Below are 26,453 nucleotides of genomic sequence, written 5' to 3' on the forward strand. Positions count from 1 at the left end.
ATTATAGATATGACAACATATAATAAAAAATTATACTAAATTAAAGTTTAAATAAATTTGGGGAAAAAAACACACGAAATAAATAAAATGTGAAAAGGGAAATAATAATAATAATAATAATAAAAAACTCAGCAATTGAGCAATACTTTTAACTAACCCAAAGTGAAATTTGACATTGCAACAACTCTTATTATAGTACATTTAGTTAAGGACGGTGTTTTGTATTTATTTTACTTTCTTACATAAATTCGCAAATATCGTTTCATTTATTTTATTTTTTGTCCCTGATCTCGCAAACGACTGACTGCGAGTATCCGAACTTGTTAACTTTTAGCCTTTTTGTTCTGAGAAAAGCCCGTGTCCAAGGACAGCTTGAGCAGACGCCACTCACAACATGGAAGACGCGCCGACGTCACCGTTGGTGGGGAGGTCGAATCGCGACTCTTGGAGACGCTGTACGGCATACCGAGATGTCTTGGGCAAAACGAACTCCCTAGCAACGGCCAAGCGGTAATGCAGCTAAAACACGTAAAATTATGGCAACGAATGCTTGTAAAAATGCCTCAACGGTGTTATTGTGTTTTAAAGAAGTGCACACAGAATATGTTAGGCTTGGACTTTTACTGTTTTGTGGTTTTGGCGTGTCTTAATTGGCGCATATCGACACTAATTTCTGTGTTTCATGTTAGAAAATATTAGTGTTATATCTCCTTACTGCTATCTGCTATTTATAGGAGCTTTCAGGTGTTACATAAGATCCTGTCTTGTGTTAATATTTATATGTATGAGTGCCTCTTTCTGCCTTGTGTTATTTCTGTCTGCAGGGGTTATATAATTAATTGTGTTTGTATGTTATGCAGCACCTGGGGACAGCAGCCAGCTGTAAACAGAAGAGTCCGCCCTCTCTCCCTCTCTTGCTCTTATTTCTGACCCTCCCTCTCTCGCTCTCTTTCTCCGTCTATCCTTCCTTCCATCAGTCCTCCTAACTGCAGTCTGTGTACAGGTCCATTCTGCTGCTGGAGTGAGTGAGAGGAACATTTCCCCCTCTTTGCCTCAAAAAAAAAAGAAAGAAAGAAATGACGAGACATCCTTCTGGAGCTGCAGAGGCACGGGTGGATTTGGCATCCAGTTTCCTGCATTGCACAATGTTTCCCGTCTGCCTGGAGAGATAAAAAAAAAGAAGAAGAAGACTACAAAGGAGAAAGCGTTGGTGGACAAGGAGAAAGTGGTACATTGAAGAGAGGTTAATGTGAGGAGGAAGCTGTGGGAGATACAGCAGATTCCAGAGGAGGGCTGAGAGGCATGAGGGACGAGTGGGAGTCAAGAAACTGAGGATGAAGTGAGTAACATTGCAGTAGAATGAGGCTTAAAGTGAAAGCAGGAGCCGAGAAGCAGGCCTGTGTACGCCACTTCGCTTTCTGAAGAAGCCAGAGGAAAGGAATCCACCGTGGAGGCGAGAAGGAGACGTAGGAGGGGGCCCGAGGAGGAGGAAGCCAGAGGTTCAACGCTCAAGATGGCTGCTGTGTCCTCTGCCTCTGACACCGGTAAGTGTTTTTTTTCCCTTCTTCTCTCTCTGTCTCTCTCTCTCTCTTTCTGCTGGAACAGGTGCCGCATCACCAACCTTCATTTGACCACACCGTCTCTGGGAAAACTCTCAGCTCTGTTTCTTTCCCAGTTTCCTCTAAATAGGGAAACTGTTGCGCCGCTTGGAATTAGCTACACGCACAGAAAGTCTCATCAGCAGTCCTCTGCGGGAGGAAATCAATGAAGTTCCCCCCCGGCTCCTCATCTCCTCATCCTCTCAGGGCGTTCGTCGCTTCTCCTGCCAGCTGCTGAGCATCCACATTCAGCTCTGATGCTATTTCATCAAAATTTCTCCTTGACTTATAACTCTTCACTCAGAGCATATGATAATCAGCCCACTGCTGCTGATTATCATATGCCCCGATAATAAGATATTATCGGGGCATATGATAATGCCACACCTGAATAGCAGGTGGCTACACCTGCAGTAGAACCTTCATACAACCTTCTCTGTCTGGAGGACGGCACTTAGTCTTCTGTGAAGGTTGACTCAAAGGTTTCTACCTCCCTACGTTAGTCCTGTGTTATGCTCTCTTCTCTTCAGTTCACCACGCAGGTTTTTTTAATATATTTTGGGTCTGGGGGCTGAGGTGGTCCTGTGCTGTTGAACCATTTCTGTGGTAATTTGGATCTTTCTGATGATTGACTGAAGATTCGATGACAAATTATTTTCCGTCGCTCACAAGATTTGTATTTTACGATTTCACGCTCTCTTAGGACCTACTGGAGAAAAACAGGGCCGTTTCTAGCCTTTTGGGGAGCCCACGCGAGAAATTGTTCGGTGTGTATTGAGTGTATCCTAGTGTAGTGACAGAATCTGAATAAGCAGGTCTGGACATTTAACGTTCATTTAGTACTGCAAAACGTCATAAAGCTACGTTCTGTTCTAATTTGTTTGTTAGAACAAATTCTAACAATTATCCGAGGCTAGCTAGCAGGACAAATAATTTTGCTAACAAAATTTTATAAAAGCGTTGAATCTTTTCTTATCTAGCCCACATCACCAACAAATGTGTTACCTTTAGCCTTTTTCTTCCTCTACTTCATTTTCTTCCGTTTTTCCGGACCACTAATACAATCTTTTTTGGATGCCCGTTTTCTGATTTACTTTTCTCGCTATTGAGAATGATGGGTACCAGTCAATCATTCCTTTCAAGCCTGTTGGAGGTTCGTTATACTGTTCTGTGTATAATAGTAGGAACCAACAAATATTACATAATAAGAAAACCACCAGTCAACATTAATCTTTGCAGTTTATTTCATTTACATCCTTCGTTTATTTTTTATGCATACCCAAGATGTAATAAATATTTGAGATAATTACAGATAAAGACAGGACATTTTAATTTTCCTGAGAAAAAAATAGATATTTTGAAGCGATTATTGTGGGTACCAATAACTGAGGCAGCAGTGGTTTATTCAAAATCATTCAATCTCATTTTTCTTTATGCCAATAGGAGACCACCGGGGCCGCCACCCCCCTGAGCGCCGGCTGCTGATCCTCGGCGGGCCCCGATCGGGCAAGACCTCCTCCGCTAACACCATCCTCGGAGACGAGATGTTCGACGCCGGGACGGAGACGACCCACAGCAACGTGGGCCAGATGGAGATCTATGGCCGACGGGTCACGGTGGTCGACACCCCGTCCTGGGCTGTCCCAGCCGACCCCGAGGACGACGATGAGCGCAACACGGACGACAACGCCGGCGCCGAGTCGGACAGCCCGGCTCGCCCCCCGCCGAGCCTGGACAGCGAGGGCCCCTGCATGGGCGCCATCCTGTGCCCTCCCGGACCGCACGCCATCCTGCTGGTGGTGTCCATCAGCCAGCCGTTTGGTGACAGGGAACAGAAGGCCGCAGAGGAGCAGCTGGGTGCTCTGGGCGGAGGGACCTGGAGGTACTGCATGGTCCTCTTTACTGGAGTGGACAAGCTGCCCAAAGGCGTGTTCATCGAGGAGCACATATCCAACACTGGAGAGGCCCTGCAGTGGCTGGTGGAGAGATGTGGAAGCAGGTAGGACCATAGTTGGAGTCGGAAGAGATCAGTGACTGTTTAGTTTAGAGCAGAGGTCTGTCGAACGAGCGTTGTCATTCCACAAATCTGGCCTTAAGGAAGCCCCAACAAGCCCGGCTTACCAGAACGGTGTAGATGATGTAACCACATGGAAGAAGATGCTTTAGTTTGATGAGGCAAAGACTTGCTAAATATGGTAGGAAACAAAAACTGCACAGTTTGCACAGACCCTTCTGTTTTTGAAACATGGTGTTGGCAGCCCAAAGCTGTGGGGAATCTTCAGCAGAGACAGGGAATCTCGTCTGAGTTGGATGAGATTCCCTCTTCCCTCAGCTGAGAGGTAATCTCGTCTCAGGGACAAAAACCTGTTAGAGGCGCAAGAAGAAATGAGATGACGACTCCAAACCCCTGAATGCAAATTCACGCCTCACTTTTTGCATTTTTTTATTTGTGAAAAAACAGGTTTGGAAAATGAGATATTTGTATCTTTTCACAGGTACCATGCCTTTGATAACACCCTTAAAGACTCAGAGGAAAACACCCAGGTACCTGAGCTGATGGAGAAGGTGGAAGAACTGGTCACCGACAACCAAGGTTTGCGAACCAACTCTGCGGCTACTATTTATTACTCCGTTATAAATAGTATCACCTCTTATGCAGTATTCATGCGGCTTCTCTGAACATTGTATTATTAATCCAGACACCATTTGTGTTGCGGAGCTGACCTAAAATGACTCGGTCAATTATTCATTGGTTCCTTCACGCAGGCTGGTACTTTGAGGTGAATGAATTGATTTTGCTGGAGGAAGAGCAGGCCCGGAGAGCGCTGGAGGAAGAGCGGATGAGGATGGAGGAGCACGCCCGGCAGAGGGAGCAGATGATCGGAGGACCTCCCCGAGGTGTGTGTGTGTGTGTGTTAGAGTGTGATCAAGAGGGTAAAGTGAACATGTGTTGTTAATGCTGTTCAGACGGAAACAACAGACCAGATGGGTGTTTAAGGGGTGCGGGGGACCTTGATGTTTGATTCTGCTTACATTTGTGCTTTTTTTTCTTTCTTTCTTTTTTTTTACTGGGTCTCCAGAGTTGAGGCTGCTGCTGCTGGGTTGGAAGGGCGTCGGGAAGAGCTCGGTGGGGAACTCCATCCTGGGCCGTCGCTTCTTCGAGTCGGGCCAGGAGACGGAGCTGTGCCTTAGGAGGCAAGCGCTGGTGTGCGGCCGCAGGGTCACCATCGTCGACACCCCGGGCTGGGACTGGTTCTCGGTGAGCCGGACCCCCAAGAGGATCCGACAGGAGTCGCAGCGCGGGGCCGCCCTCCTGCGGCCGGGGCCCCACACGCTGCTGCTGGTCCTCCCCGTCGTCTCGTCGCTCACGGCCAGGAAGAGGCGGACGCTCCTGGCGCACATCGAGACTCTGTTCGGAGACAACGCCTGCCTCCACACCATGGTGCTGTTCAGCTGCGGCGACTGGCTGGGACACACGCCCATTGAGGAGCACATCCTCCGGGGAGGACGGGAGCTGCAGAGACTGCTGGAGTACTGTGGGAACTATTACCACGTGCTGGACAGTAAGACGCCCGGCAAGGACAGGAGCGTGTCGCTGCTTCTGGACAGGATAGAGGAGATGATCAGGGAGAACGGCGACAGGGCCTTCCTCCCCATCCAGACCGAGTGGCGTAAGTCTCACCGTTTCATTCTCTGAGTTCACCGGTGTTCTTCTTGCCACAAAGGAAAAAAACGGGCAGCTACCATACAGATTTCTTCTACTTTTGCTTCTTTGTCACAATCGACTCTTTATAACCACCAAACAAATTTTGATATCAAAGACAACTAGGACAAGATGTGAAAAAATCACTACAGGCCTTTTTTGCTTCAGTTAAAACAGAGTTCATGATAAAAATACAAGAGCGAGGCTGGGAGAAAAAAAAGATCATAGAGACCTGTCTTGTATTTAATATCTGATTGTTTCGCTAGGTGTTTGTTGAAAACGTTTGATGATAATAAAAAGTGTAACTTTGAAGAAGGTAACAGTTGTTACATGTGGTGGAAAAGTAACAGAGCAACATTTCAGAACGACAGTCAAACCTTGTGGTGGTACTGGGATGGCTCGGTGCTGCTTTGATTTTGGCATAAGCAGCGGAATTATCAGTTGAGTGTATTTTTTTAAATGTGTCAATACCTACTTATGAACATTAGCTTGTAAAGTACATGAGATCAAAGTGAGGTGGCTGATTTCCATCTCTAGCCCACTGGCAGATTGGTGTTAAAAACAACACCAAAAAAAGAAGAAGCAATGGAGCAAATGTAATACGGCACTACATAATAAAAAGTGTAAGGAATACTTTAAAACTTTTATAGAACATGTTTAGATAGCGTGATAAATTGGCTGGTCAATAAATTGGACCCAATTTCCTTAATTTTGGGAGACAGGCGATCGGTCCATACTTATATGAGAAACCGATCTCATCCTCCGATCTTATCTCACTCTGCAAAGGTGTGAAAATCAGCCACCATCCCCTTTCACTCTGCCATGAGAGTAACGGCCATCAGTTTCAAGGTTTCCCCCAGAAAACCTGCTAAGCCCGGTGGTTGGGTGTTAGGGCAGTCGCTCATCCAGCGGCCTGTCGTTGTTCTGAGTTAAAACATGTTTAAAATTGATACGAAATTTGAAAAAATCACTTGATAATTATGTGTTATTGAAAGATTGGAAGATTAACACCTAAACAACAATGATAAAGTCTTAAAAAATGCAAATATTTTAAAAGACTTAGATAAATAATGCATAGCCTGGTGGCCCGCCAGGCTTATAATACACTGAGGGAAACCCTGAGTTTACTCAAGCACACGTAGTTTACTAAGGATAATAATACAAAGCACACCTGCGAGCCCATATCTGCATGGCTAAAAAAAACAAAACACTGGATTTATCCCAAAGGGAAATTAAATGTGTCTTAAGTCTCATAATGGGTACTGCAGTTGGACCCAGAATGCGGGCAGAGACGGAGGCAGGAGACGTAATGTAGCGACTTCAAGAACTTACAGGCGTGCACAGGGGAAATCTAGACTTGGTGCTGATAGACAGGCAGTGCAAAATAACATAAGTGGTGCGGGAGAACAGCGAGCAGAGAAATAAGTAATGGAAGAATCCAGCAGTGAGTGAAAGAAAAGAAAGAGCTTGATTAGTTGACAAGTGGCTGACTGGGAAACAGGGTGCAGCTGGGAGAGGAGACCAGGGAGGCAGGCTGAGGGAAAGAGGCTAATGAACATGATAGCAACTGAGGAGGAAGAAAGGAATAACAAAAGTAAAGCATTGATCGAAGGAAAATCAAGAATAAACAAAGCTGAAAACAGAATAATCTAGGTTGAGCATGAATAAAAAAGGAGGACATAGTTGTCGTGGCCATTTATGTAAAAGTTTTGTAGTTTATAATTTCTACCAATTTTGTTTTGTTCTTTGTGTAGTGGGAATATATTTAAGTTAATTTAGATTCAAAATTTGTAATTCATTTTTATATTTGGAATTATTTAGATTACATTGTTAATTGTTAGACCCGCCCACCAATTAGAGCGATTAAGAACACACCGGGTGCTGGGTGCGGTGTGGATTGTTTGGTAGATTGTTTGGTGAATGTCTGGGGTGGACGGGAGGCTTTTGTAGAATGATTTTTTTGAACACTTGAACATTTGAGCACTTGGACATTAAATGGAAAGTATTTTTTTTTATTTCAACTAAGTTACAAGACTTTTTATTTCAACTTCAACAATAAATGAATCAGTAAAAGTGCGTACAAATCCCAAACCACCCGTTACCACCCACAGCCTTTATTGGAGTTTATTTTTGCTTTTTTTGGAACGAAAGGCTGCGACATTTAAGTCAAAAAATCATTATATTTTTATTTTTCTTGGACTGGCTTGAAACGTTTGGATGATCGAACTTGGAGGACTGAAAGCTTCAAGTAATGGACTTGGAGAGGACGCAAAGTTCGTGAGTAAATGCGGTGCTTTGTTGGAAAGAGCAGAGCCTGAACTGCAAAGTGAAAAGTTTGTTTTGGACTATTTTCGTTTGGATTTGGAGAAACGAAATTTGTATTGAAAATGGATGAACAAGATGAAAGATTTCAAAAAGAAAAAGAACTCTTTAATTTAATTAAAAGGCGCAGAGCTAAACTCAGCGTGCTGACAAGAAAAAGAAATGACATTCAGGCTTTAATTGATGCTGGAGAATCAAAATCCTCCATTGAGGAGCATATGAAAACTTTTAATAATTATTTAGGGGAGTTTATGGACTTGCAATCTTCAGTTCAAAGACTGCTTAGCGATGAAGAAAAAGAAACTGATCACGGCGATTGGTACGAACCAAAGCTGATCAGTTTTAAAGAGTTCTTGGATGACATCGAAAATTGGATGGATGGCGATCCAGGTGCACAGAAGAGCGAAGTATGTTCAGCATTGAACGTTGAATCAAAGGCGGCATCTCATGACCGTAACGTTGAGCCGGATGACAGCGTCTCACAGACTGCGCAACAAACGATCGGCAAAGACTCTGAAAGGCTATCTGGGTCCGCAGCTAAACCAGTCAGCACAGCGCCCAGTATAGTGAGTAAGGCTTCTAGTTCGCGGAGTAAAAGTTCCCGTGCGGCTTCAATGGCGCTGATGGAAGCCGAGGTGGAAAGAGCCGCTCTGAAAGCGGAGGTGGATGCGCTGCAAGAAAAACATGCGCTTGAGCTGGAAGAACTTCAGTTAAAAACAAGAAAAGAAGCATTGGTTTTGAGAACCAAGCTGGTGAAGGCGGATGCAAAGATGAAAATCTACAACTCTACGCAAGATCAGAAAAGTTATGTTTCCAGCTCTGGTGTCATAAATCAGGATACATCAGTTTCTGCGATATCTACTGAGTTCATACCCGCTGCTACAGCTCAAAAGGCTCCAAGAACGCAGAAACCATTGTCTACTCTTGTACCTTTGCCAATGCCCCAAGATACACCTATTAATGAAACATTAAAAGTGAAACCAGAAGGGGAAAGCCCAAGACGAATATCTTCTCAGGTTGATGTTCATAGTAATGCATTAACAGAGATTATGATGAAGCAGAATGAAATCACTGAGATGCTTGTAAAACAACAAAGACTGTCACTCCTGCCATCTGTAGAAATCCCTGTTTTTAGTGGAGATCCTTTGCATTTTAGGTCCTTTCTTAAGGCATTTGAGCAAGGAATAGAAACTAAGACAGATAACATGCAGGACAAGCTTTATTACTTAGAGCAGTTTACCACAGGCCAGCCTAGAGCTTTAGTGAGAAGTTGTATGCACATGAGTCCACAAACTGCTTATCTGGAAGCAAAAAGACAGCTTGACTGGAACTTTGGTAACAGAGCAAAAATAACATCTGCATTTATAGACAAAGCTCTGAATTGGTCAGTCTTAAAGTCTGATGATGCTGCAGCTTTAAGAGCTTATACATTCTTTTTAAGAAGTTGTTTCAACACAATGGATGAAGCTGGGTTTATTGAAGAGCTTGAAAACTCAACCAATATGAGAATTCTTGTTTCAAAGTTGCCTTTTAGACTTCGTGATACATGGCGACTAATTGTGGTTGACATAGCAGAAAAGTATGATCGTAGAGCAAGGTTTAAAGATCTTCTTGATTTTCTGGAAAAACAAACAAAAGCTGCATTAGATCCTGTTTATGGAGAAGGTCAAACTGCAAAAGAAAAGATGACTTTAAAACCATCAAAGGTTCCTTTTAAAACTAAAAGCAGCAGTTTTGCCACTTCTGTTGCTGTGGTTTCTAAACAGACCAGTGACAAACGGGTCCAGTTTAACCATGAGGTTACAAAGCTGGTTCGAGCTCGATGCTTATTTTGTGATGGAAATCATTGCATGGAAAAATGCGACTCATTCAAGCAGAAAGCCAACAAAGAAAAGGTGACATTCCTTAAAAGTAAAGGTTTATGCTTTGGTTGCTTACAGAAGGGACATATGAGTAAGAACTGTCCACAACGTCTAACATGCCTCACCTGTAATAAAAGTCACCCTACTGTTCTGCATATTAAACCAACAGAGCAGCAGTACCAAGCATTTAAGGCTGAGGGTAAAGAGTCACCAATCTCAAATGCTCTTGTATCTTTGAATGTTGGTAGCTACACTGGGGCCGGGTCTAATGAGTGTGTTCTGTCAGTCGTCCCAGTAAAAGTAAAGTTGGAAAAGGGGACAAAGATTGTGGAGACTTATGCCTTTCTAGATCCAGGCAGCTCTGCAACATTTTGTACAGAGGCTTTGATGATGCAGTTAAATGCACCTGGAAAGAAAGTGGAAATCATGCTAAAAACCATGGGTCAGGAAAAACCTGCAAGTAGCTATAGATTATCTGGTTTGGAAGTAGCTGCTTTAAAAGAAAATGAGTACTTGAAGTTGCCTGATGTTTATACTCAACAGTCCATTCCTGTCACTGAAGAAAACATCCCTAAAGAAGAAGACTTAAGAAAATGGTCTTATCTGAAAGTTGTTGAGTTAACACCAATAGATGCTGGCATTGGGCTGCTCATTGGTGTAAATTCTCCCAAAGCATTGGAACCTTGGAAAGTAGTTAACAGTGAAGGTAGTGGGCCTTATGCTGTGCTAACACGCCTTGGTTGGGTTGTTAATGGTCCACTCAATCAGGGTAGTGAAGGAAATGGACATGTTGCTAGTTCTATTCAGGTGAACCGTATCTCTATAAGCAGTTTGGAAGAAATGCTGGTCAGTCAGTATAATCAGGATTTTGTAGAGCACAAGTGCAATGAACGAACTGAAATGTCTGTAGAAGACAAACAGTTCATGGATATCATGTCAGAGTCAGCGGTACTTAAAAATGGTCATTATCACCTGAAGTTACCCTTTCGTAATCCTGAAGTAAAAATGCCCAACAACAAACAGGTGGCCAAGCAGAGGGCGCAATGTCTGTTAAAACGATTTCAGAAGGATAAGTTATTCTTTGAAGAGTACAAAGAATTTATGCATAATGTTAGTGTGGAAGGGCATTCAGAAATTGTACCACAAGATCAAATGAAACATGAGGAAGGAAAGGTGTGGTATGTACCTCACCATGGGGTCTACCACCCCCGTAAGAAAACACTGCGGGTTGTTTATGATTGTGCTGCAATGTTTGCTGGAACATCACTGAACAAAGAGCTGTTACAGGGACCAGATTTGACTAGCACCTTATTAGGTGTACTCATTCGTTTTCGGCAAGGTCCAATAGCCCTTATGACAGACATTAAAGGGATGTTCCACCAAGTCAGAGTTGCTCAGGAACATGTAAATTACTTACGTTTTCTCTGGTGGCCCCACGGTGACATCACAAAAGAGCTTGTTGAACATAGAATGTTGGTCCATATTTTTGGTGCAGTCTCTTCCCCTAGTTGTGCCACATTTGCACTTTTAAAGACTGCTGATGACAACCAACATCTGTACCCAGAAGAGGTTATTAATACAATCAGACACAGCTTCTATGTAGATGACTGTCTCAGATCTGTACAGACAGTTGAGCAGGCCATTTCTCTTTATCAACAGCTCACTGAGGTGTGTGCCAAGGGGGGATTTAGGCTCAATAAATGGGTGTGTAGTGAGCGCTCTGTCCTCTCGCAGATCCCTGAGGAAAACAGAGCAACAGGTGTAAGGATGCTAGATCTTAGCCGGGACCAGCTTCCCACTGAAAGAGCCCTGGGGGTACAATGGGATGTTGACCAGGATGTTTTCACCTTTAGCATTATAAACAAGCACAAACCACTAACAAGACGTGGTATTTTGTCCATTGTCAGCTCTATTTATGACCCTTTGGGTTTCTTAGCTCCAGTTATTCTCCCTGCTAAACAGATTCTTCAACATTTATGTAAACTGAAGTTTGGCTGGGATGAGACAATTCCACCAGAAATGGCACAAGTTTGGAAAAAATGGATCAAAGATTTAGTTCTTCTTGACAACTTTAGTGTCAGAAGATGCATCACACCCAAAAGATTTGGAGAAATAAGAAGTGCACAACTGCATCACTTTTGTGATGCCAGTGAAACTGGGTTTGGTGCTGTGTCTTATCTTAGGCTAACTAATAGCAAACAGGAAGTGCGCGTTACCTTTGTTATTGGTAAAGCAAGGGTAGTACCATTAAAACAAATCACTATACCACGACTTGAACTTGCTGCTGCAGTTTTAGCTGTATGTCTGGACAAAATGCTGTTAGTTCAACTTGGACTCAGTCTGAGTGAATCAGTCTTCTGGTCTGACAGCACAACCGTCCTGCAGTACATTGCAAACACAACAACACGGTTCAAAACTTATGTAGCTAATAGAGTTTCCATCAGTCGTGATCTTACAAAGGTTACTCAGTGGAGATACATCAGCTCAAAGTTGAATCCAGCTGATGCAGCCTCTCGAGGCATGAAGGTTGGCTCTTTTTTTAAAGTCTTCCACCTGGATCAGTGGGCCAGAATTCCTCACAAAACCTGAGATCCAATGGCCAGCAGTGATTAAAGAATTACCTGTCCATTTGGAAGCTGATCCAGAGGTTAAAGATCAAATCCTGACATGTGCAGCTGTGCTGGAAGAAGTGTGTCCCACCACCAAGCTGCTAATGTACTTTTCCAGTTGGACAAAGCTAAAAAGATGTGTAGCATGGCTCCTGAAACTAAAAGAAATGCTACAAACAAAGAAGTTGCTAATTGCACACTGTGGAAATCAAATGTGTGATAAACAGGACAATAAAACAGATGTTCAGCTCACAACTGATGATCTGTCCAAGGCAGAGGAAGCCATAGTGAGAGTTGTGCAGAGAAAACATTATGGCAATGAAATGGCTGCTCTGAGCTCTGGTGCAGTGAAGAAGTCAAGTCATCTGTACAAGCTTGACCCTGTTGTTAATGATGGTGTGTTGAGAGTGGGAGGCAGACTGAGCAAAGCAGCCTTACCTGAAGAAACAAAACATCCTGCAATATTGCCTAAAGGAAGCCATGTTTCAAAGCTCATTCTTCAACATATCCATGAAAAGGTTGGACACAGAGGAAGAAATCACATGCTTTCTACCCTTCGACGACAGTACTGGATCCCTCATGCTAATTCAGCAACCAGAAAGATCATCAGAGACTGTATGGTGTGTCAAAGGCAACGACAAAAGCCAGGTGAGCAAAAAATGTCAGATCTTCCTATTGACAGAATCTCAACTGATCTTCCACCATTTACTTATGTTGGTGCTGATTACTTTGGACCAATAGAAGTGAAGAGAGGGAGAACTATTGTAAAAAGATATGGAGTTCTCTTCACATGCCTAATCTGTCGTGCAGTTCACCTTGAGGTGGCACATTCTCTTGATACAGATTCCTGCATAAACGCCATCAGGAGATTAATCTGCCGCAGAGGACAAGTCAAGGAAATCCGGTCGGACAACGGAACCAACTTTGTCAGCTCAAATCGTGAGTTGAAGCAAGCCATGTTAGAGCTAAAGCAAAGTAAAATCCAAAAATGCTTAGCACAAGATGGCATAAAGTGGACTTTTAACCCTCCTTATGGAGCCCATCATGGTGGTGTATGGGAGCGCCTGGTGCAGGAAATAAAGAAAATACTGTGCTCCATCACAAACCAGCAAGTACTAGATGATGAAGGCTTGCACACAGTTTTATGTGAAGTGGAGGCTATATTAAATGATCGCCCGATTACACCTTCTTCTGAAGATCCCAATGATTTAGAGGCTCTTACTCCAAATCATTTGCTCCAGTTAAAAGGTAAGCCTGTGCTACCACCAGGTTTGTTCAAAAAGGAGGACCTGTACATGCGGAGACGTTGGAGGCAAGCCCAATACATTGTGGACCTGTTCTGGAAACGGTGGGTGAAAGAATATCTCCCTATGTTGCAAGAGCGACGGAAATGGAACAAGACTCGCAGGAACTTTGCCATTGATGATGTGGTGCTTGTTGTTGACGAGGCTGCACCAAGAAATTCTTGGCCTATTGGACGCATCACAGAAACCATGGCAGATGCAAGTGGATTGGTACGACGTGTGCGAGTAAAGACGAGAACAAATGAGCTGGAGAAGCCGATCAACAAGATATGTCTCCTGCTGGAGGCTGTGTAGAGACGACAGCAAATGTTTGTCTCCAACTGAGCTAAGTTCTGGAACCTCTGGCTCTACATTTACACTGATACTCATTTACTGACATGCTGAACATCTCATTCTACTACATACACTTTTAGACACACACAGACCATGCACATGGACAAGAGAAGAACGTGGAAGTCATGGAACATTGACTGTTTTTACCTTTTTTAATTTTTCACTAAGAAGACATATGGACTTAAAAAAAAAAAAAAAAAACATTGTATACTGCATAAGTTAATGTTTAAATGAAGTATTTGTTAATAGAAAATATTGTTGAAGAGCTAAGTCTGCTAATGATATTAATTTTGCATTTGTTAATGGCCACTTATGCAGATGTTAGATGTAATTCTTGTACATGAATTAGGGGCCGGGATGTCGTGGCCATTTATGTAAAAGTTTTGTAGTTTATAATTTCTACCAATTTTGTTTTGTTCTTTGTGTAGTGGGAATATATTTAAGTTAATTTAGATTCAAAATTTGTAATTCATTTTTATATTTGGAATTATTTAGATTACATTGTTAATTGTTAGACCCGCCCACCAATTAGAGCGATTAAGAACACACCGGGTGCTGGGTGCGGGGTGGATTGTTTGGTGGATTGTTTGGTGAATGTCTGGGGTGGACGGGAGGCTTTTGTAGAATGATTTTTTGAACACTTGAACATTTGAGCACTTGGACATTAAATGGAAAGTATTTTTTTTATTTCAACTAAGTTACAAGACTTTTTATTTCAACTTCAACAATAAATGAATCAGTAAAAGTGCGTACAAATCCCAAACCACCCGTTACCACCCACAGCCTTTATTGGAGTTTATTTTTGCTTTTTTTGGAACGAAAGGCTGCGACAATAGTCAAAATAAAACCCCAGAATAACCCAAACGCTCCAGGATCATCACTGTCTAGAGTTGTTGTGGATATTTGCTCTGTGGGCAGAAAGCTTCTCCTGTAGCAGTCAGTCTTCCAGTGAATCTAAGGACGTCTCTGACTGAAGACTGTTGCGGTTGCTACACGACTGTCGTGATACGCCAACGGCTCAATTTCGAGCAGCAGAGAGGATATTCCATCCTTTAATTCGCCGTCTGGCTGTATGGTTAGAACGCCGAGCAGAGAGACATTGGAGTCGCGGATCTGATGTTTCAGGGAGGTTCAGTCCCAATCGGGATGCTTTGGCATTGCCTTAAACATTCTGCTTCAAAACGCCCCGAGATGATGATAAATTAAAAATAGCCCTGCAAAGAAGAGTGTGCCCAAAGTCTTTGACAGCAATGTAAAAGATTCACTGCCTGCTGCTGCAGGTAAGGATGGCCTACAAGCAGTTATTGGGTATGGCAGGCAATTAATTTTTAACAGTGTTTTACTTTAGTAAATGAAAGCATCTTGTGAAAACTGTTTTTTTTATATTCATTGTTGCCTCTATTTGATATTAAAATGACTTTGATGATCTGAAACATGTGTAGAGGGGAATAAATGTTGATTCTGATTTAGAACTTCGAAGGCCTGTTTCAGGATTGTTTGGACACCGTTTTTATCACAAACTTTGTTGCCTTTTAGAAATGACCTTTTAAATTTGGCTTGAAGCCCTTCTGCTACGATTTCAGCCCTCTTAGCAGCAGACCAGTTGTTTCAGTCAGAGGCTGGACTGGTGGAACATTTCAACCCGCCGCCCAACTCATTTCTTCCTGCTCCTAAACTTCTTTCTGTCATTCAGCAATAATCTTTCACAAGCGTAGATGTGCACCACATAGAAGCCGTCGACTGCATTCAAAACGTAGCTGCCTCTTGCTTTCAAATTGCATGTTGATAGAAAGCCGAACTGCAACCTTCACCTGTAATCTGATGGGAAATTCACAGAGAATCATCTGGGCACGTTTTGAGTCACCACATGACATTTGGGTTTCTACATCCTTTCTGTTTTCTTGCAGATGCATATTCATTGGCTCCCCTGATAAATATTTCTATACAAAGTTAAAACAAGCAACTTTTATTGGAACTAGCATAATCTAAAAAAATTACAGAAGTTGAACTTTTATTCTTAGTACATTATTTATTGGTGTAGAAACATTTTTTTTGTAAGAAATCATTTTAAGAATAACAAATTTACCAGTGGCACAATGTTTGGCACCACTACTCGTAGAATAGAAGGCCCCCTTTCCCAACTGAACGGCCCTTCTGAGTTGATTTGGATATTTGTTTTGGACTGTTAGCCTGTTGAAACACCCAGTTATGTCCCACTCTCAGTTTACCACCAGATTTCCTTCATATAAAAGGAAATTGTATTTCAAAGAGCCTGAACATGAAGGGTTCAGGCGCTAGAGAAGCAGTCCATAACGTCAAGTCAAGTTTATTTGTATAACACAATTCAGCAGCATGTTATTATGAATCACAGGCAATTCAAAAAGTGTTTGTTTTCTTTAGCTTTCAGTTAAAGGAACTCCATGTTTCAGCATCTTTGCAAATTTCTGTAAGTTTGTTCCAGATTAGTGGAGCATAGAAGCTGAGTGCTATTTCTCCCTGTTTGGTTCTGATTCTGGGGATGCAGAGCAGACTAGAACCGGAAAACCTGGGTGGACTGGGATGTTGATACGACGGCGACAAATCTTTGACGTATTAATGTATGCAAGTTGTTCAGTGATTTAACTAACTAAAGTATTGTAAAGTTTATACAATGAGCTACAGTGTAAAGATTTCAGAACTGGGATGAGTTTCTTTAGATTTTACTGAAACATTAGTCCTCTAATCCTGAAAATGTTCATCGGGTGATAGAAGGCCGACTTTGCAACTGCCTTTATGTGACTCTGAAGGTTCAGGTCTGAGTCCATCACTACACCCAGATTTAGGGCCTGATCGCTGGTTTCTAGCTGTAATAACTGAACCAGATTGATGTCTAACCCATCTAGACTGGCTGTTTGGAAACCCATTTAGTTTCCACCGAAAGGAAATTCAGTTTGTGTTACGTCTTGCTAAAGCCTATAAAAACTAACGTTGTTTTTTTCGTTTGGCAGTGAGCGAGGAGAGCTCTTATTCCTCGGACAACACCGAACCGGAGGACGACTGCCGGGGATGCCAGCTGCAGTGACGAGGCGGCCCCAAAGAGGAGGGGTGGGCAGTGTTCCCCGTCTTTGTCTTCAAGTAGACCCCAAGCATCACCTCATGTAACTTTCACCTCATTTAAAGTGCCCCTCAGTAATTCTGAAGAGATTCAGGGAAGAACAAAACAAATGTGTTAGCAACCAGAATTGAGCCATGTAGCTGTTTGTTATAGAGACCATACCCACTGTTCACTTAGCTCAGCCTTTACTAACCGGATCTGAATATCACTGGGAATAAACTCCGTACTCTGCTGCTGTCAAAGAGACATTATTGTATATCTGTCTATGTTCACTCTGAGAATGAAGAGGGGGGGAAAAACATTTGCAGTCCGAGTGCGATTCCTGATTTCTCGAACTTCAGAAACTCTGCTCCACACGTCGGAGACACAAACTTTCATCCTGCGTTCACATCCTGGTTATAAAATTTGCCTTCATTAAAGTTTGATTAGGGTCTGCTCAGGGAGTGGAGGGTGGAACTGATCCCTTCAGACGGAAAATACAGCACATTTAGGAAAAAGCTGATCAACGCTGTTCGCTAAACTTCAAGTGAGTCACATCCAGAGATCCTGAGGGTTCAGATTAGGAGATGCGGTTCTCCTGTGCTAAAAGAACATATGATAACTATTAAATTAATGTAATATAGAGCATATTTTGTTGCTTAGTCTTTCTTTCTCAAGGAGAAGAAGAAAGGAAAAAGGAACGGCTGCCTAGAAACCGTGCAGCCTCAGATCCCAGCGGAGCAGCGAAGGCTAGCTCGGCTACCGTCATGCAACCCCGCGCAAATATTGACAAGGTAGATTCATCTCTGTGCCTCAGCCCGAAACCGTGAGAGCGAGGTACCAAGGAGCTGTGTCCATAAAGCGCTACGCCAAGCTTTTGCATGCTACACAAACTAAATAACCTCATGGACCATTCAAAAGCTCACGCAGGAGCTTTTAATACCTGCTAACCTTTTTCTACATCCACTTGACATCCGCTCCTGACATGCGTGGTGATGTTTTTTTAGCTAGGAGAAAAAAACTATTAAAAGAAATACATAGATATATACAGTATATGTTCAACTGTCCGCGGCATGTAAAGACATCGCATGCGAACAAACGAGTGCCTGAAGAGTTGAAGGCAGCCTCACTTTCTTATCCCTCAGACTCTTGCTTGAAAACAAACCTGTGGCTTTCTCTGGCGTGGCATTCAAAGTCCTTCCGCCTTCGTCTGGGAAAGCGGAAGCGAAGGGGGAAGGAAGTTCACAGCACGGAACAGCCGAAAGAAGCCTGTTCAACAAGCGACGGACACCACTGCCAAGGCAGACAAATCTCATTTTCTATTTACATGACGTGAGGAGAAAAGAGAGAAAATCCCCTGACCCACCCAGCCCTCTCTGCGTTTCACCGACTCCGCGCTTCTCCTAGTGACGTAGGCTATAGCAGCACTTAGTGTGATGAGCATGCCTTTATAATTTCCTACCAGGATGTGGCGAAACGGTCACCCGAGTCTCGCTCTATAATTGTTAATATGTTGTATAAGCTGTGTATAGCTGTGTAAATACGTGAAAGTGTGAAGGTCTTAGCTGAGCATTTTTGCACTGTGTAACTTCTACCATTCTACTGCAGCCAAAGTGACGTTACGGACTGTGGTGATTATTGTATCGTCATCAGTATTTTGTTCATCCTCTGACAAGAATAAAAAGGTTCAAATATACTAGTGGTATTTTTTTGCCTTTGATTGTAGTGTTTACTTTGACTTCTAGGTTCAGAGTTTGATGTTTTCTATTGGAGTTTTATTATGGACCAACACAAAGTAGTGAATAATTGTGAAAACATTTTTATCTTGTCTTTCTCGCTGGAGGTTTCATGTTCTCCGTGTGCATGCATAGGTTCTCTCTGGGTACTCTGGCTTCCTTCCACATTTGTTAGGTTTAACTGGTTGGTCTAAATTGGTCTTAGTGTATGCCTGATTGTGTGTCTTTGTGATGGTCTGTGACGTCCACTAGAGATAGACACCATCCTACTGGACATTACACAGCAAGTTTAAGCAAGTTTAGACGATGGATGGACGAATTTGTTTCCTGGTGAAATTAAACAACTTAAGTGGGACATGAAATCTTTGAAACATGGTGAAAATAAATACATAATGCATCCAAATGGTAGAAAATAACTTTGTATTGCTGTCATTTTGCTGTTCCACAGTTCTGGACCAGGAAATTCTGACAACGGTTCAGATCTTTCTAAGTTTGATTTCAAACTGAGTCATTGTAGGAAGACCAGCACTGTGTTAACGGGAATATTTCTTTGTGGTAACTGTTAAATCTTGGCAGCATTTTGGAGCGAGTTGTTTGGACACTCAGCCAAAACTGCTTTACAGTTATCCATCCTGGAAGGGACATCGGGAATGGAAATGCTTTTCAGCATCGCTTTAAGAAAAGACGTTTCTGATTTTGGCATCGTTCCGTCGATGAAAGGATGATCTACTTTTTAATAACAGACTTAAGGGCAAGTCTTTGTCAAATTCGAGGCCAAATTACAAAACCAAGCTAGTGATTTTAAAAGTTGCTTGGGTTTTTATAGATATTTGGAGCTAGTTGTAAAGCATCAGAAACAAAATCATTGTCAGTCAGAAAATAACAGGGGTCACAACCACTAAATAGGAGCTAAGCAAGCAGGATTCCACCAACAGCACATTACAAATGCAATTATCTTAAACAGAAACACAATTTGGAAAACTTCTATAATTGTAGTAGCTGCCTTCTATGAATCCGTACCCTGCAGTATTCAGATAGTCAAGTTTTTCGTCCTCTTATCCCCCAGTCCCTTTTTTTTCCCAGGAGAAAATTATCTGCATATTTGCTCTGCACCATTTTCTCTCTGGCACACTTCCACTGAAGTATAGATCTCCCCCTTAAGCTTTCTGGACGGCAGCCCGGGCCAATTACTGCCCGTCCGCCGAGGGCCGGTTGTAAGATGAATGCAAGCATTTTTGTGGGTAATGTTGTTTGGACTTCGCCTACGTCAGCATCCAAACCCAATTCCCTGCAGACATAGTGACAAATGTGCACTTTTGCTTTAGATGCCCGGCTTTAACTACAGCAAGACGTTTCTTTTAGTTATTGTATTATGCGAAGTAAGAGATGTGGTTACACGAGCTAAATCCACCTGGAACAAGACCATTTAAAGTGTTTTTCGTCCGTTGCGAGTGTTAGATTTACTTCTCGTGACCGTCATTTGATTGAATGTCACTTGTGTTTGGTTTGCTGCAGGTCAGGTGGGCTTCGTTACCTTCCTCCCACTCTACATTACCGGGTCCATGACAGATGGACGTCCATTAAAGTTTAGCTTCAGGTCACAAACTATAACATAATGTTAAAGTTTACACATTAATTTGACCCCTAAGGTGACAGTTCAGACAAAAAGATGGTATTTTCTCAAAATGTCTGCCATGTGTTTAACCACAGAGACAAACTAGTGCATGATTGTGATGTTTAAAGGAAAGGGTATGTGGGTTTAATTTGTTTTGTTTTTACAAATAAGAAACTGAGAAGTGCAGCTTACATTTGTATTTAGCCCCTTTCGAGTCAGTACCATGAAGGACCGACTTTTTGGTGCAATTCTGTCATTTTTACCGCTTGCTCTGTGTAAGCCGTATTGGATAGAAAGATTCCTAGAACATTAATTTTTAAGACTTGACACAAATTTGTGGACACATTTATGTTTTACTTTAACTGGGTCAATAAGCCACCTCTTAAGTCTTGCTTAGCCTCTAGGTTGTGTCAGACGGTGACCCACTATATGCTGTGGTCACCATCACGTCTCACAGTGAATTTGATTTGTGAGTGACGGTTATTTTTGTTATTGTTAGATTTCCTCCACACGTTGCATTATGTATATCGGTCAAAAAGTTCAATTTTGGTCTCATCTGACGAGACAACCGAAACGTATTATAGCAGTGGATTCTTTTTCATCTTTTTTTGTTTTGCTTTTACTTTTTTTTTCTCTTTACTGTCTGGAATAAATGTTGACTGACATTGTTGGAGACAATATTCCACACTTTCCTGGCTCAAATTCCCCAATTTTTTCTGGAGTTTTAAAACATTTTTTTTCTTCAGAGTGCAAACTATTTACCTCAAACATGATTGAACAGTGAAATGACAAAAATCTAAAATTGCCTTTTGACTTTCACAACATATTTTGACTGCAGGAACACAGATTGTGTAAAGCAGCTTACATTTGATGCAATTATACCGTTTGTAGAAATTCCCCCAAATCAGCTGTTTTAGTTCTCGGTTTGGGAATTTTGAACCCGATTTAAAAACCCAGGGCTACCCTACTATTAAAGACGTCAAGACTAAATAGGTAGTTATATTATTTATCTCAATGTTTATCAAATGAGTCAGAAAGTTTAAAACCATAGTGGTGATCAGTAAAATGTTAAAATCAAGGTGTGATGTGGCAAATGGTGGCATGACAATTTATTGTAACTCAATATGAAGCTAAAGTTAGGGACAAAGGTTTTCACCTTTGACCTTTATCTCCACTTCGGTATTCCGTGGTTTAATACCTATTCACTCTTTTTCATCCATTTGAAAGAACGTCTTGCTGCTCTACAGTTATTACAACAAATAATGAGATGTCATTTGGTTTAAGACTCTTTTATTAAGAGATTCTGTCGACATACACACAAACTTTAAAAATATGTCTTATATTCAGGCTATATTCAGGTCCGTAGCTGGGAGAAAGAACATGCAAGTAGCTCCAGACAAGATTATATATTCTGGGTGGGAAATACTATATTTTTTTAATGATTAATACATGATAGGAGTAGAATACCGGTGTTAGATACATGTAGAATTAAATTCAAAGACATGCTATACTGATAGCTTGGATTAAAGAAAACCTGCTGAGTCCTTTTCATTTGAGACCATCAATCATCTATAGGTCTGACCACTAGGGGTCAGCACTAAGCCCCTTTTTAAGCCTTGTCTGGCGAACTTCCTCCATCAGCTCTTTCAGATACTCGATCTCCCTGGTCATGGATTCGGCCTTCTCCGTCAGCTCCACGTTCTTCCTCTCCAGCTGAGCGTGCTCCACCAGTAGAGAGTCTTGCTCGGCTCTCTTCTTCTGCCTGTAGCGCGTGGCGGCAGTTTTATTCTGCTCCATCTTCTTCTGCTTCTTGTCCCTTGGCGCTTTCGAAGTTGACCTTTCAGTTCCGCTTGCAGCCAGGCCAGACGTTAAATCATCAGTGCTGGGGGAGGGTGGGCTGGCTCTGTGCTTGGGATCAGGGTAGGGCCTGCTTCTGGGGGACTTCTGCGGCGGAGAGGCCGGAGGGGAGCGAGGAGCGGCGGCCGGTGTGACCCCGACGCCGTTTTTGGGAGTCAGAACGAGGATGATGCGCGTTGGGGACAGCGAGAGTACGATCTTTGGTACCTGAGGCACCACGGAGGCTACGACGGGCTTCACCTCGCTCTCGGAGATGTCCACCTCGCTTCCCAGGTCCAGCGTGAAGGCCGGAGAGGACGGGGAGTCGACCACGCAGGGGGACGGGCCGGGAGAAGCAGGTTCTGACTTGACTTCAAGCTCCTCTTGAGGCTCTGGAACCAGGAGCGGAGAGGATGGAACCTCTTGCCCACCAGTGAGAGATTCAGACTCGCCTACTGCGGTGACAGAGGGGTCGGAACCGGAGACAGAAGGGACATGGTTAAAGGAAGCAGAAGGAGCACTTGAGAGGGTTGGCAGGGGGAAGGAGTCGAGCTCCATGGGAGAATCCAGGGAAGCAAGGAGATCTTCTGGAGAGCTGGGGGCATCTTCAACAGGACTGCACGAGCCAATCAGGGAGTCCAGGTCAAAGTCACTTAGATCCACCCTCTCAGCCATCCAGTCCAGATCGCTGAGCACATTGTCTGGAGACAACAAAAACACCATAAGTACCAATCCTCACACAAATATACATAAGACATTTCCCGTAATCACCTTTGCTGTCCCCTGAAACCATCTGACTCGATCTCGGCTGAACGGGGTGGTCCAACCAAGAGAGGGGGAGCAGGTCGGACTCCATCCCGGCTTTGTCCCCGCCGAGGTCAAGAGCTGGCGGTGAAGGAGGAGGAGAGTAGAAAGGCGGAGGGGAGGATGAAGAAGAAAGGGCCGAGGAGGCGAGGGGCGACACACGCCCCGGCGGCGAGCCTCCTCCGCCTTCCTGTCGTCCGTCTTTGTCAGGGTGAAGAAACGCGAGGTCCATGGCATCAACCATGGGAGAGGAAGGCCCCCAGAGAAGGGCCTCCATGTCTTCCAGGCCAAACTGTGAGCTTGTCATCGTCATGGTCATAGTGGTGGTTGTTGGTCACAAAAAGGGCGTGTGACGAAGTTAGGGTGGCGATCAACTCTTTTATGCTGTCAAAAGCAGCAGTGCTGAAGGTTTCCACGTGGGACCTGAAAGGTGGAAAGCAAAGATTTGTGAAACATTGTTTAAGACTTCATAAACATTATATGAATAAGAAATGTTTCATGTAAAAAAAGAAAAGTTTATTTTGCAGGAACAGATGTAGCATTTGACTATTTTTACTTAGAACCTGTGCTTGTCGGCTATGATGTAGGAGGCAACTTCACATGGAAACCAAGGAAACCATGGTTGAGTACAAGAAGAACAACTCCCACTTAACTAAATTTGATCCATCATTTTCAAATGGGTTAATTTTTATAATAGTTATAACTGAGGGAAAGCTGAACTATATGTCAAATTTAAATATCAGACAAAATGCACCTAAATTTACCTCAAAATATAACAAACTCCTAAATTTTATTTATATATACTTATAATGAAAGTATATTTTGAGCATTTTTAGCACTTTCATCACACTTACAATTAAAGGTGTGGATGCAAAACCCTTAAATCTTGCTTTTCAATGATTATTTTTTATATCAATCAATCTCTATGCATATGTGTAATAAGACATAAGATGTCACAATTTCACTATTTGAGTCAACCCTGCCTAAGAAAGGCAGTTCATTTTTATTCATAACTTTGAATGGAAATGTTTAGCAAATTTTAAATAAATTATTTTCTCCTAAAAAATGTGCCTGAAAAAAAAACCCATCTGCATATTGTATAAACACTGCCCCCTATGACTGCAGTTGCACTTTCCTTACATCACCAGTCTCTTCCTTAATACAAGCCGCATGACTCTGACGTCAATGCGTAACAACAATGTCTCAACAAAAAAAAAAACTCCTTTAACAGCGGCTACTTTTGTTCTAATTCCACCCACAGAAAGCCGCCATTTTGACACAACACACACATGATCTATTTTCTGCCACGTTGGCACTAGAGCATGACAGACATTTGAAAAGGACATAAATATTTTTGGGTTTCTATTACGTACCTAACTACATTACCAAGACTTGTCGAGCTTTTTTATTTTTGCTTTTTTTATTTATTTTAATAAATGTTACAAATTTTATAAGTTATGACATTAACTTAAAAAGAAAGAATGTTTGAATAATCATAAAAAATACATATCAAATAATCATATATTTCCCTTGTAGTGATTTTGCTGCCCTTATAAAAACACCGGCAGCCTTATCAGTCGGGAAGTAGGCCGGCCGGAACAGCTGTCATCGACAAAAAGTAACAAAAATGATACTTACGACATGTTTCTGAGTTAGAGGTGACTCAGTGCACTGGATGGATGCACTGTTTTGTTTGTTGCTGCTGGGTCGCGGCACACTTTTACACTGCCATTTCGGCAAAGACAGCGATGTCTAACTACGATGTTGCTCTGGGTGTTGTTCTGCTCAAAGGAAAATGGCGCCCGCTGTAGAACGGTGGGGATATAGAGCTGAAGCATAGAGCGGGTAGAGATATCCTTCCGCAGACATCTTTCATATCACTACGCCACCTGGAAACTGTGGTGAAGAAATTGAGAACTAATTATGCTGTTTATCATAATAGCAAAGAAGTTAACTACAAAAATGATAATAAAATTTTATATATATATATACATATATTTACCCACATCGAGATTGATATTTATTATTGATTACAATAACTGCAATGTTTACTAATTTCTTTTTTTATTTTTAAACAGAGCAAAGCCATCCTGGAAATGATTGAAAAACTAGTCTTGCAAGTATCTGGCACTAGCCCTGGAGTTGAGAGAATATTCTTTATCAAATTACAGCACCTACATTTGAAGGAATTTGTTACTTCTTAAAAAGTTTTTATTCGCTGCAGGAGGAAAAATAGAACCCGGTTGATCTGTTTAAGAAAACACTTTATGGATTGTAATCTTAAAACACTAAAACCCAGAGCCGGCCCAAAGCACAAGTAAACTAAGCAGCTCTACAGAGCCCCCAGACTTTCAAGGACACCCCATAAATAATTGAATATTAACAGACTGTATTTTTAACATTTATCGAGAAGTACAATACCGTTAAATTGTATTTAGTGGTTTCAGTAGATAAATTAACATTTTTTAAAAATGTTTAGCATTCATTTTAAGATTTAAAGGAATATCAAGTGTACTCTGTAAAAGTGTGTAGAAAAAAAAGTTTCAGTTTTGTCATTGTTGTGTTTTATAGCTAAATCTAATGTTTTGATTTTAAGATTTAGGTTTGAGCTTGATTTGTTCACAAATACATCTCAGCAAATAACCAGTTATCAGTGATTACTTCTAGCTCAGTCAATTATTCTACATCAATTGGGCAAAACAAATAGTAGAGCATCTGCTTCTTCTTGTCAAAAAGAGTCTGGTCCTCTAGAATAAACTGAACGGCATCACAAAGAAGAGAAATGTCTGGGGTTTCCTCCTGGAAGTGGAAGACAATGGATGCAACTCCTGGGGTTTAGACTTTCCTTTGTCATGTTCTTTCTGATTAACTAATAGTACATGAAAGATTGATAAAAAAAAAAAAAAATTAATACTAACCAAGCATGAATTTCTAAATCACAGACACACCTGCTTTTACATCCAAAAATTGAAAGGCATCTTCCACTGTGAGGAAATATCATGCAGTAAATATTATCTTCCAGCAGGAGATCAATCAGAATTGTTTTGATTCATTCAGGGGACACAATCTTCACTGTCACGATGTGGAAACTAAATAATAGAGTCACCATTTTTTTTTACCCCTCCAGGGGGTCTTTTGTGGGCTCTAGTGTCCCTTAGATGACAGTAGGCTGACAGGAAACGGGGAAGGAGAGGGGGGAAGACATGCGGCAAATGTCGTCGGGTCCGGGAGTCGAACCCGCGACGGCCGCGTTGAGGACTCAAGGCCTCCAAATATGGGTCACGCTAACCGCTACGCCACCACGGTACGGCCCAGAGCCACCATTTTTGTTACAAACCTGTTTATTAAGAGAGTGAAACTGTGATATTTTAACTCAAGATTTACTAAACACTAGCCCCAGGCCATCTGAAAAAAATGTATCATAACGGATTTTTTAAATGATTTACACTTTGATAACTTAACATGTTATGTGATTTATAACTTACAGGATGTGTTTACAGTGATTTATAGATTTACATATTTCAAAACAGAATACACAGTTTGAAGGAAGGTTGGCATGTTACACCAAAAGACCAAAAGTTTGGACACACCTTTCTAATTCAATGGGTTTTCTTTATTTTCATGACTATTTATAAGGCAAGAAATCCCACTTATTAAC

At 42.1% G+C, this 26,453-nt stretch overlaps 3 protein-coding genes across 4 annotated transcripts; 2 read left to right on the top strand and 1 right to left on the bottom strand.

The window, feature by feature from the left end:
- Window positions 1-417: 417 nt before the first annotated feature.
- Window positions 418-18,500, top strand: LOC114159698 (GTPase IMAP family member 8). Of its 2 annotated transcripts, none has more exons than XM_028041768.1 (7): window positions 418-510; window positions 861-1,544; window positions 3,042-3,597; window positions 4,094-4,191; window positions 4,365-4,496; window positions 4,679-5,269; window positions 16,719-18,500. In XM_028041768.1, the coding sequence occupies exons 2-7, from the start codon at window positions 1,514-1,516 to the stop codon at window positions 16,790-16,792; spliced, it is 1,482 nt and encodes a 493-aa protein (XP_027897569.1). In that variant the 5' UTR covers window positions 418-510; window positions 861-1,513; the 3' UTR covers window positions 16,793-18,500. The 2 variants fall into 2 exon arrangements, with proteins under 2 accessions (XP_027897569.1, XP_027897570.1); XM_028041769.1 differs by having other exon boundaries at window positions 442-510; window positions 1,004-1,544.
- LOC114159699 (uncharacterized) lies at window positions 11,986-13,930 on the top strand. Its single transcript, XM_028041770.1, has 2 exons — window positions 11,986-12,742; window positions 12,905-13,930. The coding sequence occupies exons 1-2, from the start codon at window positions 12,199-12,201 to the stop codon at window positions 13,690-13,692; spliced, it is 1,332 nt and encodes a 443-aa protein (XP_027897571.1). The 5' UTR covers window positions 11,986-12,198; the 3' UTR covers window positions 13,693-13,930.
- A 2,928-nt stretch (window positions 18,501-21,428) lies between the features above and the next one.
- atf4b (activating transcription factor 4b) lies at window positions 21,429-24,608 on the bottom strand. The gene is made up of 3 exons (XM_028041771.1): window positions 24,434-24,608; window positions 22,763-23,218; window positions 21,429-22,692 (listed from the first exon to the last, which is right to left on the bottom strand). The coding sequence occupies exons 2-3, from the start codon at window positions 23,112-23,114 to the stop codon at window positions 21,740-21,742; spliced, it is 1,305 nt and encodes a 434-aa protein (XP_027897572.1). The 5' UTR covers window positions 23,115-23,218; window positions 24,434-24,608; the 3' UTR covers window positions 21,429-21,739.
- Between the last annotated feature and the right edge of the window lie 1,845 nt (window positions 24,609-26,453).

This window comes from Xiphophorus couchianus, chromosome 16 (genome assembly GCF_001444195.1).
Source record: "Xiphophorus couchianus chromosome 16, X_couchianus-1.0, whole genome shotgun sequence".
Classification (NCBI taxonomy): Eukaryota; Metazoa; Chordata; class Actinopteri; order Cyprinodontiformes; family Poeciliidae; genus Xiphophorus; species Xiphophorus couchianus.

What these genes read in the sequence shown, in the direction of transcription:
- LOC114159699 (XM_028041770.1), top strand. Translation starts at nt 12,199, where the DNA reads ATGTACTTTTCCAGTTGGACAAAGCTAAAAAGATGTGTAGCATGGCTC. An exon ending in AAGGCAACGACAAAAGCCAG is followed by an intron (nt 12,743 to 12,904) that starts GTGAGCAAAAAA and finishes TCTGTCGTGCAG; the next exon opens with TTCACCTTGAGGTGGCACAT.
- atf4b (XM_028041771.1), bottom strand. Translation starts at nt 23,114, where the DNA reads ATGACCATGACGATGACAAGCTCACAGTTTGGCCTGGAAGACATGGAG. An exon ending in GGTTTCAGGGGACAGCAAAG is followed by an intron (nt 22,693 to 22,762) that starts GTGATTACGGGA and finishes TGTTGTCTCCAG; the next exon opens with ACAATGTGCTCAGCGATCTG.
- LOC114159698 (XM_028041768.1), top strand. Translation starts at nt 1,514, where the DNA reads ATGGCTGCTGTGTCCTCTGCCTCTGACACCG. An exon ending in GATCGGAGGACCTCCCCGAG is followed by an intron (nt 4,497 to 4,678) that starts GTGTGTGTGTGT and finishes CTGGGTCTCCAG; the next exon opens with AGTTGAGGCTGCTGCTGCTG. An exon ending in CCCCATCCAGACCGAGTGGC is followed by an intron (nt 5,270 to 16,718) that starts GTAAGTCTCACC and finishes TTCGTTTGGCAG; the next exon opens with TGAGCGAGGAGAGCTCTTAT.